The following is an 18,835-nucleotide window of genomic DNA, read 5'->3' on the forward strand; positions in this document are numbered from 1 at the left end:
TGAACTGCGGCCCTGCCATGCCAGCCTGCCTTGGAGCCAACTGAGTATGGACTGAAACCTCCAAAAACTGTAAGAAATAAACCTTTCCTTTCCCAACTTTGGGCATCAGGTATTTTGTCTCAGCGACAAGTAAAAAGTAACTAAGACAGATGGCCAGGTAATTTTAAAAGGACCAAATATAACTTATAAAAAGGAAAAATTAAAAGGATCAAAATTAAAAGTGCAGTGAAGGGTTAGGCACTAGATTAAGTAGAGTAGAAGTGAAAATTAGTTACTTGAATGACAGACCTGAAAAAAATCAACCATGAAGAGCCAGAGAAAAGAGGTACAGAATATAAAAATGCAATATGGCTTGGAAGTCATTAAGGAGGAAGGAAGGAAGGAAGGAAGAAGGAAGAAAAGGAGATAATATTTGGTGGGCAATAGGTGAAGAATTTTAGAACTAGTAGAAGCCAATTCCCACATTCAAGACACAAAGTAAACACAAAGAAGGAAAAGTAAAAAGAAATCCATACTTGGACACATCACAGGGTTACCACAAAATATACCACACACACACACACACACACACACACAAAGAGATTACCAAAGCAGACAGAAAAGACAGATATATTAAAAATAAGTGACCATCAAACTTAACAATTACCTTTCAACAACTACAGAATTGACAAGATTGTGGGAAAATATCATTAAAATATTCCAAGAAAATTATCACTCACTTTAAATTTTTACCCAGAAATACTGTTTTTATAATTTAAAAACAGAAAATTAGTAACATTTTCAGGCAAATAAAGTCCAAGAGACCCTCACTGAAGAGACATGTGAATTTCTACTAAAGGATGGAGGAAAGAGTGTATGACAACATGTTCTATTAAAGTTAGTGAGTCTTCTATAATAATATTCTTTCAGTTATTTATTTTGGTAAGGATAAAGGAAGTGGTGTAAATTGTTCAGAGTTAAAATTAGTGCCATTGACATTAATCAGGTTCTGGCTTGTGTATGGATGTCCCCCCAAAGCCTCATACTGTCATGGGGGGCAGGATTACAGTGGTGGCTGAATCCTGAGTGTGTGATTGATTCATGGTCCAATGCTAAGATTAAGGGTGCACGTGTCACATGCATCCTAGGGCGTGTCGCCTACATACAATATAAGGAGCAGAACGGGGCTTGTCCCTTCCCTCTTTCTCCCATGTTGCTTCACTACAGTCTTCCTGTAAGGAACTATTCTCTGCCATGCTGCCCTGCCTTGCAGTTGGCCAATTATGGACTTAGACCTCTACAAACTGTGAACTAAATAAATCTTCCACCCTCAACTTTTGGTGTCCAGTATTTTGTCTCAGCAATGAGAAAAGTAACTGAAACACCAGAGTTTTTACCAAACAATTCTGTGTGTGGCATGCTGGATCATATAGAACACTATCATTCATACCACATAACAGTTGATCAGTGGTCTGAAACTATTCACGAGTTCATTATTGGCATGATATTGCAGTGTTCTGAAGTATAAAATTGCAATTAAAATAATAAAACAATACATCCAAAACATCACCATAGAGAAAACAAAAACACTTAGAAATTGTCAAGTGTCTAATTTTGATATTTAGTCGTTTAGCAGGATATTTACTAAGGGAATAATGCTTCACTTAAGGCCCTAATGCTAGCAATATTTCCTGTTTTAGAGGACCAGTTCCAACTTCGAGAAAAGAGAAAGTGGAAAGGAATAAAGAAGCTTTGGCATTTCTAGAAGAAAAAAGAGAAGGAGAGTGTATGACTTTAATGAACTGTTTGTACTTGTGCCAGCTGAAGAGCCATGTACTGTTAAAAAAAATTCTGCAGAATAAGAAAATTTGGACAAATGGTCTTCAAGTTCTTCTGGATTTAAATAAAGTTATTTCAGTTACATGTTCTAGGAAATCTAGGTGAGTTTTCTAGGACTATTTTGAGAATTTGTATTGTAAGGTAAACAGAGTAATCCCTCTGCACGGCAAAAAAACTGAAGGAAAACAGAAGTTTTATAAGGACAAAAAGCATGGTATTGAGCTGATGGATCCTTAATAAGCTTCTTTTGTTAAAAAAAATGATAAATAAGCAAGCAGGAAAAATTGGTGGTAAAATAGGATGCGGACCTAGACAGTCACAGCCTCCTTATGATGTCTGCTTCTGCCCAGGGACTTGTACTCCATCTGCATACCCAGCAGGAAAGAATGACTGTAACTCTCTCTATTATGACAGGAAATGAGAGGTATGGAATGGTACAGTGCATGAATTCAGGTACATAGGTTATTTTGTCAAAATAAAAACACCAATAAATAATAAGCACCCTATTGTGAACCATCTGCTGCAGCCTGTCAGACGGTGCTCCATTTTTCCTCCTTCCCTAGTAATTTCTACTGGTTTATTTGTCTTTGAAGCCATTTTAAGAAAAAAGCACAATTCTCATATTTCCGGAGAGGGACTAAATGCTTACATTCCAGCATGATATCACTGAGAGACTGTCCTGATAACAAACCTGCAGTCCTCACATTTGCATCTTGGACTTCCTGACTCAGAGCAGATTCACAGATCACACACTTGGAGGAGGTGAAGCCGTACCACTGAGTCATACTAGGATCAGAGGATTATATTCCTAAACAAAGCACCTGATTTAGGAAGTAAAAGAAATGGCCACGTACTGCAACGAATCACCCGGAAGAATTCCCATCTTAATTGAAGGTAACAGAATTGCTACAGTTTATTACTGACTTCTGAGGCTCAGTAGTGACCCCAGGCTCACGCTCTGGAAAACGACCTTCCACACAGGCTGTGCATGGGCACCACTCAGTAAGGTGATGCCTCTCTAGAGAAAAGCAGTTGTTGGTTTGTCCTTCACTCATTTCCTAAACACAGCCTTCAAAAATCATCCTGGAAGGGACTTAACTCTAGGGAGATGCACATCAGTACTGGCCTCCTTGTGTTCTAAATGTTCTTTTCTGAGTAATTCCAGGTGTCCCTGAGAAGTCTCATGTGTTCAGAGGTGGGGATTTTGAAAGGTGATTTGACCATGGAGACGCTGGATTCACTCATTGTTGAGTTCACAGCTGTATGTGTTGCTGGGTTGGAAGTGGTCACTAGAGGCATGCATTGGATGGGTGTGTTTTGTCCCTGGCTCCTCCCTCATCTTTCTGCTTCCTGGCTGCCATGGGCTGGATAGCTTTTCCTTGCTGTTCCTGCCCAGAAGCAACCAACCATGGACTGAACTCCTTGAAATGTGAGCCAAAATAAACCTCTTGTCCTTTAAATTGGAGAAGTCAGGAGCTTTGCTGCAATGACAGAAAGGTAAGTAATGCAAGATCTCACCTTAATATGATCCTGATCATGATGTAATGGTCATCACTAACAGAGTGCCAGATCTCTGCTAGGCACCGTAGACATTCTGTTCTCACTGTTACCAGGAAATGTTTACGCTTTGCTTCTAGCTTGGATGGGACGGACCATGCAGTGCTCTGTCTGGTGCATCCCTCAGCCCTCCCTACCTACAGAATAGATATGGCCTGGTCTGCTCTTCCTGTCGTGAGCTTCCTGGGCTATTTCCATCCAGGCAGCTGAGGACATCCAGACTTGCTCATGAAGGAATAAAGGTTAAGTATTTTATATTCAGCAAGGGGCCACAGTGAGCAGATGCTCTGGTTTAATTGCATTAGGACTAAAACTAATGTTTTGATTTCTACTTTCTTACAGCCTTATCTTCTCTTGGTGGTTCTGATCCAAATGAGGGCAATAGTAGTTTCTTTACTTATTCCCTGGCCCTCCAACACTCACCCAAATGGTGTATAGTCAAGGGAGTACATGCCTTTTTGCAAAGAAGAAGCTCCTGCTATGAAAGGTTAGCTGACAGCAGTCAGAGGTCATACTTTGGGAATTTACTGCAGCACTGTTCATACCAATACCACTTTGCCTCCGCAATGCTTGATGGAGTAACCAAGCAAGGCCTAGAGCCCAGCTGTTCCTGCTCAATGCAGGGTTCCTTCTGGTCAGTGCTTGCACTGGGCCTCCCCAGCCTTTAAGAAACTGCTGCAACCGAGGTTCTTCCTAGCTAATATTCTTTCTTTCTCTTTTTGCCAACTCCTGCTCGCTTTGCGTCTCCCCTTTTATTGTCCTTCACAGACATCAGTAAACGTTTTGCACTTCTACTTCCACGGTGGCATATTCTTCCCTCAAGACCCAAACTGAAAGTACCAGAATTATATTTTTCATTTCAGAGATGAAGAGACATAGTTTCAGACAAGAAACTAGAGTACATAAATATGTTCACCTTTGGAAGTTGATGCATATGCTTGGGATTGAGGTTCACTGGGGAAAAACACCCCTTCCCCACTACATTTTAAAAGAAAATGTGCATAATTTATTTCTTCATAAAGGTAAGCCCAGCTGCAGCTGTCCATTCAGTGCAAGAATACAAAGACACTTTGGCTTCTAAGAAGTGAAAGAGAACAACCAAAACAGGAAACACCTCCAGTTCCCACTGCTGACATTTGATTCTGAAAAGACTGCTAATAAGTCCACGAGATGAACAAATTACGCCAACAAATATGGCTACTGCAATGGCCACCATGGATAACTGTTGAACTCCACTTTCATGTAGTTTCAAAACACAAGGCTTTTAAGGACTGCCCAAAATTTCTCACTTTGCAGAGATAGAAAATACATCACACTGAGAAAATGGATTTTTAAAATTCAGTTTTTACTTATCAACAGGTACCACCACCACAACACCAAATCTGATTTTCCATCCTCACATACACAGGCGAGTGAATGTATCAGGAAAGGATAATAGAGTAGCTCTGTGATGTTTGAGCCCTTAGGAATGTCTGAACATGCATGACAGTATACACATAATTTATAAACTGAGTGACATGGCACCATTTTCTAAAGGAAGGACGTGACTTACCTTCGTTTGAGTCTTTTGAACATTCTGGCTTCTTTGCTTTGCTTTTCTTGTGGGGTGGAGAGAGACCTTTCGGCTCTAGCCCTTCTGGAAGTACAAAGATTGAATATACTGTTACTTAAATATTTACTAGTGTGGATCAAAATTGTGTTGAAGTTTAAAGATGCTTTCTTTTAGCAAACCCACACACACACACATTGAATCATAGCTGCAGTTTCGTCTGTCATCAGGGCTGAGCTAAATTCTGGCAAAGACCTGTGATTCTCCAACCTACATAAACTTAAGGCGTGAGCTAAAACATTTCTTTGTAGACATCATTAATGACTCACACATATGTCAAATCACACACAAACACTCTCAAAAATGTTAAAAGGGCATCCAAATTATTTCATTTTCTCCAAGAGCACATAATTTAAAACATCCTGGATTAATCGACAGGTGTCCTTACCCAGCCCTCAAAGAAGAGCTGGATGAAATGCAAACTCCTCTCATTTTTGAGGGATAGGATGGAGCTTGAAATTATCCTGCTTCTATTTTAACAGGCTATGTTAGCAATACAGACTCGAAACAGCTTCCCTTGTGACCCCAGGTAAACTGTCGTGCTGCCCATTTTCCTCAGTGTCTGTCCATAGTGGCTACTACATGGAATCCTGCAGACCATTTCAGGAAAATATCTCTAAATTCATCCTGTTCAGATGTAACACATTAGTTAGACATCAAGTCTGGCAAAACCCTAATCCAACCCTAATCTTTCCACTGAGTCCAAGTTCATTTACCTACAAGGCACCTGGCTTTGAATTTGAAGTTGGGTGTTTTCTTTTGCCCCTCCCGATGCTTCCTCTGCCCTTTAGAGTCCCATCTGTCCGTGCTCTAGGAGACCAGACCCTCCGCACTGCAAGAATGAACTCTCTGGCTCTCTGGTACCCTGCTAGGTGTAGCCAATTGGAAACCGAGGGATTTAACTTCCTAGAATCTTGGAGTCTTCACAGGCTGCTGTATCGTTCAGTCCAAAGTCACAACCCCTATCAGTTAAACTTTTTCTGCCTGGTCCTCCTTCTAGCCATCATGGCCTCTTTTCACCTAACTCCTACAAAGTATTTCACAAAATGCCAGCCGGAGCAGCACACTTGGGGGTCTGCAAACCTCTACACTTTTCACACCTCAAGCAATGGGATGATATATTGCCCACCAAGGAATTCACACCAAAACTGAGATGTCAACCTCACTATTCCTCCCCCACTACCTTTCCACACCAAGCAATCCCACGAGCTTTGCTCCACTAGATTCCCCAGACTCATTTCCCATGCTCAGCCTTTACAGCATCAGGGTCACCCAAAGCAGCAGGATCTCCTTCCTGGCTTACGATAATGGCCTACATGCTGGGCTCCAGTCTTTCTGCTACCTCTTCTCCACACAGCAGCCAGTATGACCTTTCAAGACATTAATCAGATCGTGTTGCTTGTCCCTTTAAAATTCATTGCTTAGAATAAGACCTAATCCAATTCCACAGCCTGGCCCAGTATGTTACTTGGGCCCCACCTACTGCTATACCCTCATCTTGCACTTGCTCTTTGGCTGTAGATGGGTTGACATCCTTTATGTCCCTCAGGTTAGGCTGGGCTAGTTCCTGCCTCAGGATCTTTACACCTGCTGTTGTGTCCCCTACTCTCCAGTACATATATTCCGTGCATCCCTCCTTCTCACCCTTTGAATCTCAGATCAAATCCAGCCTGGAGGAAAGAACTTCCCTGATTGCCTACCCTGAAGGAACCCCACAAGGGAAGTTTCTCTCAAATGAATTCTTGCTCTTTTGTTTATTTTTTCCCTTTTATCCTCTTATACTAAGAAGGTTAACTTCCATGAAAAAAAAAAAAAAAAAAAAAAAGAAGGAATTTGTCTTTCCTAATTCCTCTTTCATCCTTGCTGCCTGGCAGAACCATCGGAATTTCATCTTAAATTCAATTTTATGTTTGCTTGGCCCAGGCTGTTAAGGTCAAGATAAAGCAGGACCCAGTCTCAACTCGGCCTCTCTTAGCAGCTACCGTTTCATGCCAGGATTCTAAAATTATGCCATAGAGTTATGGAAACTCATTTCAGTTTTCCCATTTATTAAAAAGGAAACAGAACAAAAAGAAAGGAAAAAAAAACCCTCTCCACATTTGATAGATGTGCTATTAAAAACACTGGCATTGTAGACTGCAAAGGTTTTAGGCACTGGGCTAGGTTTTCTGTGGCTGCAGTCACATCTCAGGTCATTACCATGGCTAGGGTGAAAACATTTTGCCAATGACTATATTAGCAACCCCCCCCCCCCAGCCAATTCTGTTACCAGGTGTGAGATGTATGTTGACCCTTGGAGTGGGTTCAGCAAAAACAGAAATGAGATACGTGGAACAGCTCACTGAGCACAAATACTGAGCTCAGAGAGATTCATAAAATGGGCAAGGCGACATGTGCAGGGCTCCAGGGAGATGACTCTGATTCTTCTGTGCTCCTGAAATGTCACCTCTGCAACTGTGACCCAGAAGAATTTCCAGGGCTGGAAATTCAACTTCCTACCAGCAGGTCTTGAAACAGACATTGTGTGCATTGAATTCCTAATTCTTGATATCCTAACTGAAGAGGAATTCCTTGGGAATGCATACGATTTAAAATTAAAACTATTCTGCCACATTTTAAGATATTTAAACATCTCCAAAGAGCTAATGCTTCATTTCTGCAGAAGTTGTAGGGTGTTCATTGGGTTATCAGGGGACAGGGAGACATATTAATTGTGACATCATCTGTGACACAAGCACTGTACTATTTTTGATGCCCAGCTTAGGTATTTGAATTAAAGTCACTCAGAGTTTTGGTGTGCTAGGTGTCCACTGGTGAACAAGCAGAGACAACTCTCCAATGTGATTTTCAGGAGTTCATGGGGAGTTTCTTGTGCTTTTCCTCCAGGATACCCAGGTTTCTCTTTGGGCAGTGGACTGAGTTTTGTAGGTTGCCTCTGTTGCTGGCAGAGTGGAGGCTGGGGAGGTTTGCCACAAGCAGGGTTTTGCCCCCTGAGCGCCTGGGATGTGTACCCTGCACGATATCTTCACTGCCACAGGTGGTTGCCGATTTTCTGTCCCTACTGGCTCAGCCTATGGCTGATGTCAACACTGCCTAGCCAAGATAATGAAAGGGCACAGGGAAGAATTTGCCATGCCAGAATAAAAGGACTTCAGAAGGAATTCTAGGCATTGAAGCCAGCCTGTGTCTCTTACCTCCCATGGGGGCATGCATCATGAATATGACTTCATTTGACACCCTCTGAGGTGTGCCTGCCTGTATTTAGTGTAAGAGTCTCGAGACAGATGTGAGAAAATTATGAACATGAGCCCAGGGGTCAGATAAACCTGGATTTAAATTCTCATTGTGTTATTTGAGCAAGAACTCATGCTGTTAAAGCCTTGATGATAACAGAATTGTCACACATAGGAAATGAGTTCATATGTGCCAACTGATTGGCACAGAGTCATGCTTGATTAAAACCTGGCTCAGCGGGGTGTGCTGACACTGACCAATTCACTGGACCATCTGTCTTCAGTTCTCATTGGTCTCATTTTGGTAGTCTGAAAAAGACCATTGTAGGTGTGTTTATACCACAGAAATCTGCAAACTTTCCATATGAAAGACCTCTACTCAGAGTCAATTTCCCATTAGTCACTGGTTTTAGCTATTTGTTACTCACTATCATTCATCAGCATTTCTTGGCAGGTTGATTCACTTGAGCAGTCCTTCATCAGTGGACTACAATCTTAAAAATATCTCCAGCACTCTTATTTATATGAGAAGAGATGCACCATGTAGGGAAGGGGGCAGAAGTTAATTAATGGTCTTGGGAAGCTGGTTTAGATTCTTCCAGAGATTTTTATGAAGCCAGGCTGCACACATATATGGCAGGGCCAGCTGGTTTGCTTTGGAAAACCATAACACAAATCTCCAGGATTTCAGCTTTCAGATACCAGAAATGGAGAGTAGCTCTCCAAGCCTACTCTGCCTGAGTGGCTTAGCATCTTGGGGCCATTGAGTATGATTTGGACAGCTGTGCCCAGATACTAGAGCCAAAATTCTCAGGAAATATGGAGCAAATAAAACCAGAAATGATGATCCTATGAATGCCCCCAAACCTCAAATGCTGACTCCAACCTTGTGAGCTCTGCACTAACATTACTAATGATTTCCTTAAAATAACTCAGTGGTTTAGATAACTACTTAAATATCATTAAGAAATCAATTCTCTCTGCATAGGAATGTGTACTTAGGCACATAGGCAAATGACTTGTGGCAAGAAGAGGTTCTTAATCTGGAGGGTGAGAGGTCAGCACCTCTATGACTGAAGACTTGACATTTCGTGTGAGCAGGAGACACGTGAGTGACAAAAATTAGCATTAAAATTGAAGTATTTTATTGGCTTCAAAGTTCTTTTTAACACTAAGACATTCTACATGGGTGTAGGAATTGCAATTTTAGTATTTTGGTTTATGGCATTATAAAAATACTATAAAACTTAACTTTGCTTGTTTCTTTTTATTTATTTTTTTCGTGTTACTACAAGAAAGACCCGAGTTACACAGGAAGCTCATACTCCACATCCTCGATTGTGTATTAGAGGCTCAAATTGCATTATAAACTTGCCTCAGGTATGTCCTCCAGGGTTGCTGAGCACCCGGCTCTTGCCCACCACTGATTGTAGGGCTGCTTCAGATAAGTGATCTCCCTCGTATTTTGAATTTGTTTTCATGACTAGAGACAAGCACTCAGCAGAGTTGTGAGAACTTTCCTTAGAAAGTTGATAGTAACACAGAGGTTGCCCAAGGGACATGGGTAAGGCACCAACAGCTACCACCAGTGTTCCCTTTCCCTCGCCTTCGCCTTCACCCCGCTGCTGACTTGTTGGATCTCTGTCCACTGCCCATATTCTCTGAATCCACTGTTTTTGGGGGGATGATGGGAACGTTGCAAATTAGACACTGCAGGATTAGAGAAGAGAAAGTTCATGCTCCAGTCATTGTTCCTGTGAACTTTTGTAAAGAAAAGGAACCGATGTTATTTTTTCATGAAGACAGTGGGTAGTAAAGGAGGGAGAGAAATTTAATTTAACAAGGTGCAGTCCTCTTTTCACCAACCCTTTCCAAGTGTGATCCACCGCATCAGAATTTGCAGAACTCCCTGTTTTCGGAGTGGTGTAGGCTCAGTTAGTCACTGGTTTGTAGGGGTTTCGGAATTGAGAAAGAAGCACAAAAAGAACCTTTGTTTTAATTTTGAAATCTCTCTCATTTTAATGGCCACAGCAATGTATTTGTTGAAATGCGGTCTATGGGGTCTTAACTATAGAATTAAGTTTTATATTCTTCCAATATTTGTTAGAATGAGAGAGAAAAGAAGCAATGATTTATTGAATCTTCACAGTGGGTCAAGCACTGTGACAAACACTTAAGTATGATACCTCATTTACTCCCTCAAACAAAGCAGTGCGGTGAGAATTATTGCCTTCAGAAGTGAAAAGTAAGGTTTATAGAAAAGGACACTTTCTCAAGGTCATCAGTAAATGATATAGTTAGGATTGAATTCAGGTCTATTGATTCCTTAACACATTATCCGCGTGTTAAGCACTGAGTTTCCCTCATCAAAGCTGACCTTTCCAGAGAAGTGACCATGCACCTTTATTTCTGATCCTGAGAACAATATGTCCTGTGTAGAAAATGTTTCCCCATAGAGGGCTACAGTGACAGTGTAGGTCTCACGTGTTTTGCAGAGCCACTCCCATCAAGAGGTCCAGTCTATTTTTATTTCCCTTGCATGTGGGTTGCTTGTGACTATTGCAAAAAACAGATCTCAGTGCAAGGGATGCTGCTATGTGCTATGAGATGTCTAAGACTGGGTCTCCTTGGCTCACTCTTGAGGTCAAGGTGCTCTGGGGATAACATTATGCAATATGTTTACCATTGTTAACTTCCTATCATTTTGTTTTGAAATTCTGTATCATCATTTTTATTCTTTTTAAAAAAAATTTTTTTTTTAATCTTTTTCTTTTTGTCGGTACCAGGGATCGAATTCATGACCACATACTTGCAAGGCAGGCGCTTATGCCATTGAGCTAAATCCCCAGACCCTATTCTTTCTTCATTGTTTTGTTTTGTTCTAAAGACGATATGAGGAAGTCCAGGCCTAAAGGGGTCATCTACAAATACTTCAAGAAATTTCTCCAACTAAGGCTTTGGCTGGTAGCTGGAAGCCATCACTGGCCTATAAGAGAATGGATGAGTTTCCAGCTAATTCCCAGCCATCAGCTGCTGAGGCTTCAGAAATCCTCAGAGGTGGTGGGCCAGGATGATTGCCTCACTTCTGCTGTGCTGTGTGAACCGCTGACACACAGGGTTTGTGAAGATAGTAAGTGGTTGTTTGCAGTACCTGGATATGGGGGTGATTTATTACACAGCTCTATTAACCACAGCAGCATGTTATATTTTTTAACCTTAGCTATCAGGAAGCTCAAAATCCAATTTAAATATATTAACTACATTTGCCTGAAGAGTTAGCACAGTGCTTCCTTATTTTATGACACCAAACATACATTTTTATTTTTTAATCTTATTTTGTCTTTTTTGAAAAAATATGGGATATACATTAACCAAAAAATGACCTGTACTTATTGTAAGTAATAAGATTAAACATTTAATACCTGATTCTTCTTTCATGTCGACATCTTCTTCTTCATTATTATCATCTGTTAAAATAAGGGGAGATTAAAAAAAGACCTGCATAAAAGCTGAAAACACCAGAATTTTCCAACTTGACTAATAAAGTGCAAAAAAAAAAAAAAAAAAGGTCTAGCCCAAAAGCATGCATTTCTGTGAAATTACCATCTGAAGTTAAGAAGATATATTTATTAGAGAATAATTTAATACTATGTGGTTATGTTTCTTTTTTGAAAATTATATATTTATAACAAGTTCTTCATGCAATACTTTGTTTTGCTTATCAGGTTCTATGTGGGCACATCAATCATTTTAATTCTTCAGAATTGTGAACCACAGCCTCTCACATTTTCTACATGTGTTAAATACATGAAAGCCCATCTAAATCTTGAGTAAATGCAGATACTATCATTTGGCTGCGTGTCAAACACAGGCACATTTCAAACCACTCAACTGTGCTGTTTTACTGGACCCGTAAATCCAAACACTTAACCATGTGCTTTCAAACTTCGCTTGTGATTCCTTTGTGCTACTGACAACACACTCACTTTTTTCAATTATTGACACATTGTTCTCTCTTACATTGAATGCCTCCCCCCATCTTCCCTAAAATTTCATCTCATGATAACCTAACCCCATAGCGATGTGACTAAGAGGTTATTACAGCAGAGAGGTGGAATCCTTATGAGTGAGGTTTATGCCTCAGAGGAGAGTCCTAGACCCACTTTGCCTATTTGTGCATGTAGAGTCTTTCTAGATCCCCTCTGGCCATGTGAAGAGACGGGGAGATGAACATTTTCCATAAGGAACTGAACCCTCCTTAGTCATTCAATCTAGAGGCTGGCGATTGAATCCCAGCCACTAGAACTATGAGAAATAAGTTTCTTCAGTTTATAGCCCCAGTCCATGGCAGTAGCCCACAGAGACTAAAAAGTCAGTCAGCTGTAAGTCTTATCCTCTTTCTAGGCTTGTTCCTCTCTGCTCATATGGCAACCTAGGGTGTGGCTCCCACTACGCTTTGCTTTAGGTATCTTGGAGATTTCCTAATTGCTTCTCTCTTTTGCATCCCTCCCACTCCCATTTCTTTTACACGTGGCTGCCAATGTTAAAATACAGTTCTGATCTGGTTCACAGCCTTAAAACTACTCTTTATTTAATGAGAAAAGTCTAGACTTTGCCAGGTGACACTCAAGGTCAACAATATCTGTTCTAACTGCTTTACCACTATCACAAAATACTTGAAGCTGGGTACTTTATAAAAAAGTTTATTCAGCTCCCACTTTTACAGGCTGAAAGTGAAAGAGCTGAAGGTCCCATCTCTTCTGCTTTTGGTGAAGGTTTCTGGTTCGGTCACATGAGGGTGGCAATGCGGTGGAAGTGAAATGTATGCACAAGAATTCAGATGGTGAGAGAGGAAATGAGAGCAGAGAAACCAGGGTACCTTGTAACAACCTGATTTCCTGAGAACTACCCTAGTCCTGTGAGAACACTGATCCCTTCCTGACATGATGGTCCTATATTCTAATGATCTCTTAAAAGTCCTACCACCTCGCCACCATCAACTGAGAACCAAGTTTCTAGTTTACAGACTTTCAGAGTATAAACTACTGTCTCTAAACCACAGCATTCCCCTCTGGGTTCCTCTACCTGCCTCACTCATGCCAACAATGTCCTTCTCCATCCCTTGTCCCTCTCATCCTTCAAGACCAAGGCTGATGGAGGCAAGCAGATATGGGACAGACAAGAAGCAGCTAAACCAGAGGAAAATTATCCAGGATGCCTTTCCAGAGCATCTGATGACTCAGGCTTGGATGAAGAGTGGTTTTTCTTTTTTTTTTTTTTTTTTTTTTTTTGGTGTGCTTTAATTTTAGTATAGCTTATTCTGAATATGAACTTAAAGGATATTTGGATTTAGGTCTGCAAATTGGCACCTTGACCATTCATTCTCTAGGCATGTGATCTTCAAGAAATTACTTAATCTTCCTGAGTTTCAGGTTCATCAATTGTACAGTAGGATGATAATAGTGCATACTATTCAGAGTATATAGGGATTAAATGGAATAATACCATATAAAGCACTAGGATAGTTACTGAAACATCAATAAGTACTCAATATTAGCTACTATTGCCACTAAGTCACAAGTCTAGTTATCAATGTATTTCCCATATGCCCATTTCCAGATCATGAATTCTATGATGAGAATGACCATGTCTTATGTTCCTTTGTATTCCGTGGTATTTATACCAAGGAATCCATAAAGATGTTTCTGTTGAATGGTCCAACCACTGCTAACTATGCAGCCTTGGGATCTTGGGTAAATAACATGAAATAGTATATTGTATATTTGTATTTTGTCTGAAAAACAGAGATAATAAAATTAGCAACTTCCTATAGTTGATAACATATATAAAGAACATTAAATAATGATTATTACTTTTATGATGTCATTTTATTACTTTTGTTTCTTTAACAACAATTTATTGAGCTTTACCATATGCAAAAATTACGTTAGGCCTTGATGATATAGGATAATGACCCCTCCCCTCAAGGAAATCATGAAACAAGTGATACATAAAGGTAAAGCAACAATCAGAGCTGAAAATCATAGATCCTCTGGTGCATAGGCAGAAGTTCTATTGGGAAAATGACACAAGGCATCTAAGTTAGGAAGTCATCGAAAGTTCTGCAGAGGAGATGGGGTTTCATCTGAGTCCTGAAGGGTGAGCTGAGTTTAGCAACAGGGGAAAAGAAGCTACAGGAGAAGCCTAGAAAATGTGGCTTGCATGTCTACACCTGCTGGTTGGCCGACACTTCAGTACACATGCCAGCCTGACTTGCAGCCGCCTGCTCGCAGTCCTTTGCCTGCAAGCATTCTCTGGTCATCCCAGCTCACTCAACAAATACCAGAGAATTAAACCTTCCTGGGACCTGCCGTACACAAACGACTGGCAGGACTGGAATATCAGGATCCCAATTCCATGGCTGCATGGGCTCATTCAAAAATATTCCGAACTTCTTTACACCTATCCCTCAGTGCCCCTCTCCCCACTGGCCCTGAACTCCAGGTGTCTGGTTTCAACTGGTTTATAACTTGAATTTGTTGTCCTTACTTCAACTTCTTTACTTTTCTGCTCCACTTCTTCACTCTCCCTTTGATGTTTCCTAGGATCACCTCCCAAATAAAGTGTTTCCACTGGGTCTTTATTCCACGATCTTCTACTTGGGGAAGTTGAACCAAAATAAGGTTTTCAAACCAAGCAGAAGGGAAAACATGTGAATAGTCAAGAGGCTTTCAAGGAAATAAAACTAGCTCTGAATGGCTGAAGGAAGGAGATATATGATCTCCTCTACGGTGGCCTTTTTCACATATAAGTCCTTCCACACTAGTTGTCCTCCTCATTAATCACAGTTACGGTGGCCTTTTCCACACGTAAGTCCTTCCACACTAGTTGTCCTGATTAATTTTGTGAGCCGACGTGACTAGGCCACAGGGTGCCTAAATATTATTGTGGTGTGTCTGAGAGGGTATTTCTGGAGGAGATTAACATCTGAGTCGTAAACTGAGCAATGCAGAGTTCCCTCCCCAATGTGGGAGAGGATCAATCAGGCAAGTGTAGGCCTGAATAGAACATGAAACCTGGCTTTCCCAGCTGTGAGAGGAAGTTTCCTCTCACTGCCTTCATGCTTGGATGTTGGCTTTATTCTTGCCTTTGGATTCAAACAGAAACATTGGTTCTTTCTGAAACTGACGCCTGCAAGTATTCAGAATACAACTGTACAATCGGCCTTATGTGTTCTCAGACCTTTAGATTTAGATTGAAACTATACCATCAGCTCTCTTGGAACTTCTCCTACGCACCAAGCATCACGGGGCTTGACAGCCTTCACACACATAAGAGGTATTCTTTATAATTTTTTTTCTGCTTACACTTTCCATCTATACCTTTTGTTTCTGTTTCTCTGACAATTTCTGACTCATACACCAAGTTGAAGCATTTAAACTTTATTCTGACAAAACACTTTTAGGCAGAATAACACCATATTTTGAAAGAAAATTTTTTAGTGACAGGAATTTACTAAGAAGTTGTAAAATATATTCCCTAATATTTTTGTCTTATTCACATTAAAATCAAGCAAAATCTAAACGTGGTCTGGAAAATGCCTAATGTGTTTAGTGTATTAATTAAATCTACTTTAATCCAATATAAGTCTATATAATTATGTTCACTTGAGTTATATTTATGCAAGAAAATTCTAACAAGAGCTTTTTCCCAACAACCCAGGAACCCCAAATACCATATATATAAAAAGATGATAGCCTATGGAGATAGGGAATCATGACATTCAAAATCTGGAAGCAGGAGACTGATGGAGCATGAGCAGAGCTGCTGTCCTTTTAAGCAGTTCTTCAAGCATCATACTTCTTTGTTAGAGGACAAAAATAAAATAAAAGGTTTCTACCCAAAGTGATACAAATACCATTGCAAAATAGAGAGCCATCCATCAGATTGCATTGTTCTGTGTACTCAGAAATGCCATTTCCGGAAAGTCCTCTTTCTTCCCAGCCATAAGCCACACAGGGGAGAAAACTCCTTCTCCTCTTAAAAGCCTCTTGGATGTTAATTTCATAACAGACACTGTTTTCAGTCACAGCATCACTCTCAGATTATCCCATTGAGTTCTGCACAAAATACACAAATATTACTAAAGTTCTCATTTTGATAAAAAAATGTGAAAACCAACTAGTTTGTCATGAATAATTGGCTAGCTGTATATATTCCAGAAGCCCCTTCAGGAAGCAGGAGTGACTTACTCTGAGGTCTGTAATATCTATTTCACCTTCTGTTATGGAGGTGGAGTTCATCATGATTTTCATTTTAAATTAGTGACTGAGATGCACTTCATTTCCGATAACAAATAATCCACACTTTCTTGAATAAGGAAATATTTTTAGTGTTTTTAGAAGTGTCTTTTATTTTTTCTCTTAGGTTCTCATAATTAATACAGTGTTTGGGGAAGTGGAAAGAACACACGGACGCACACACACACACACACACACACACTACAGAATTTTCTTCCAAGACAGAATTTCTCTAAGTGTGAACTGTGGGTCAACAGCATCATTATTACTGGAAAATGTGGTAGGAATTCAGATTTTCTTGTCCTACTCAAGATCTGTGGAATAAGAAGGCTTTGAGGAGAGATCCAGAAATGCCTTGGTCAGGCCTCAAACTGACATTCATGCACACCAAAGCTTGAAAATCAGTGGGCTAAGGTACTATTATTACCATGTTGGAAATAAATCTTGCAAAACAGTAAGTGTCCGTATTTTCTGACATCTGAGGTGAATTAACTTGTAATATCCCACCAACAGCAGTTGTGAAAAGTGCCCATGTGAAGCTTAGGCACAGTTGTGGTCCTCATAAGATACTGTGTGCTTCCTTCTGATTTTGAAATCACACAGCTACCTTGCAGCTGGTTACCTGGCATCATGGTCCATGGCCAGGACTGTGAGGCTGACTGAGAGACATGTGTATGTGAAGACTAACTCAAATAGGTATACAGTTGCGTGGAAAGAGGAGGGTGTTACAAAGGGGAAAATTACTCACATGAGCTACCACGGCAACCTCTGCACTCCCAAGGGAATAAAAAGACAGATCCCTGAAACAGATCATTCAGTTCCCTTGTCAAAATTTCAGAGATGCACACACATATGTCAAGTTACTAGTTCCATAATCCTGCTTTGTGGCTTTGTGCTCTCGAGTCTGCCTTAAACTTCATTTCTCACCACAGACTTCTGGAAGTCTGTACACTCCTTATCTTTTTAATACTGCATTGCCAACAGCTTGGAGGAGCATAGTTTGCAGTTGCCAAAGAAAGAAAACTTTATTAGCAAAAATTATGCTTTTCAAGATTTCCTTGGAGTAGAGAGGATGTCAGAATCGTTATGGCTTCCTGTGAGATTCGACAAGCAGTGACTCCAGGCCAAGAGCAACTGATCAGGGAAAGGGTTCACAGAAAACAGCTTTGGCAAAATGATGGACACCCAGGCCCACTAATCCAACAGATAGTGAAAGGCACTTTCTGCAAGATAATTCATGGGGCTGGGAGAAATTTTTTAAATAAGTAAAGTGAAATGATTTTGTTTTTCTCCCAATTGGATTTTGGCCACATGAGCATCTAGATCTTATTAATTGATAAATCAATTTATAAGGCCTTACTTTGAAAACTATGTTGTTTTGCTGCTTCTGGCTTGGTCTACTGGTCATGTGATAGTGTCAATTATTGAGATGTGGGATTCAGGAAGAAGAAGGCTGTGAGTATCAAACAGACTTAGAATTTAGTTTGACTGTGGTGGAAATGATGATGTCTGAGAGATTTCCAGCTGGAGACTGCAGGTGGATATAACCAAGGGGGCTGAGCTCAGACATGGAGGTAGAGCAGGCAAAGCAGAAGATAAGAGGATTCAACAGGATAACAGCCACCAAATATGACAAGCACTGCAGAGGTTTGTATGGCACCATGGGTTTAAACATGCACTGATTTCAGTAACCAGGCTCAACCCATCAAAGAAGCTTGAATGAGCCCCAAAGGAAATTAGAGCAGAAGCACAGAGAGAATCTTCTGATTGCTGTTGATTACGGAGTGAACCATCAGTGAAGAAGACAGACAACTCTTCTAAGACATGTGTCTAGGAGTAGAAGTTAGGTGCCTACATTGAGTGGTATAGAGATCAGAGGGCTTTCAGTCACTCTACTGTTTACCTTTGTCTTTATTCTTACTTTGGTGCCATATTAGAAATTAATTCACTTGTATACCATTTTTCCCCTGCATTCGTCCCAGTGTTTTCAGCTAAACCAAGGAACAGAATGCTTGAAAGCTCTTTCAAAGCACCCTGCCAGTACCTCTCTAAAGATGTCTACAGCATGCTGCCTTCTCTGCTCCCTTCTCTAAGGAGCATTCAGTCCTGTCTGATGTGCCAGAACTTCCTAATGAGATCAAGCTCTGCTTAGTCAAGGCTTGTGTTCCGAGGTCTTTATTTGTTCTGCTGTTTATCAGCATTTGCTACACTCACTGCACACTCACTCTGTTGGAAGGGACAGATTGCTTTCTGTCTACGCCTGCTGCTTGTTCCCACATTTGGGTTGCTTGGTTACAGCAACACTTCACTGGATTTTC

General features: G+C 40.6%; 1 protein-coding gene across 2 annotated transcripts in view; it reads right to left on the reverse strand.

Moving 5' to 3' along the window:
- Positions 1-18,835, reverse strand: part of Macrod2 (mono-ADP ribosylhydrolase 2) — a 1,970,011-nt gene that overhangs the window by 150,311 nt on the left and 1,800,865 nt on the right. For both annotated transcript variants that reach the window (XM_063248672.1, XM_063248671.1), the window contains exons 10-11: positions 11,640-11,684; positions 4,928-5,011 (exon numbers count right to left, since the gene is read on the reverse strand). In XM_063248672.1, coding sequence (XP_063104742.1) covers positions 4,928-5,011; positions 11,640-11,684 — 129 coding nt within the window. The remainder of the gene's footprint in view (positions 1-4,927; positions 5,012-11,639; positions 11,685-18,835) is intronic.

Source organism: Cavia porcellus, unplaced genomic scaffold (genome assembly GCF_034190915.1).
Source record: "Cavia porcellus strain 051 isolate PalLab524CR breed Dunkin Hartley unplaced genomic scaffold, mCavPor4.1 scaffold_5, whole genome shotgun sequence".
Taxonomy (NCBI): Eukaryota; Metazoa; Chordata; class Mammalia; order Rodentia; family Caviidae; genus Cavia; species Cavia porcellus.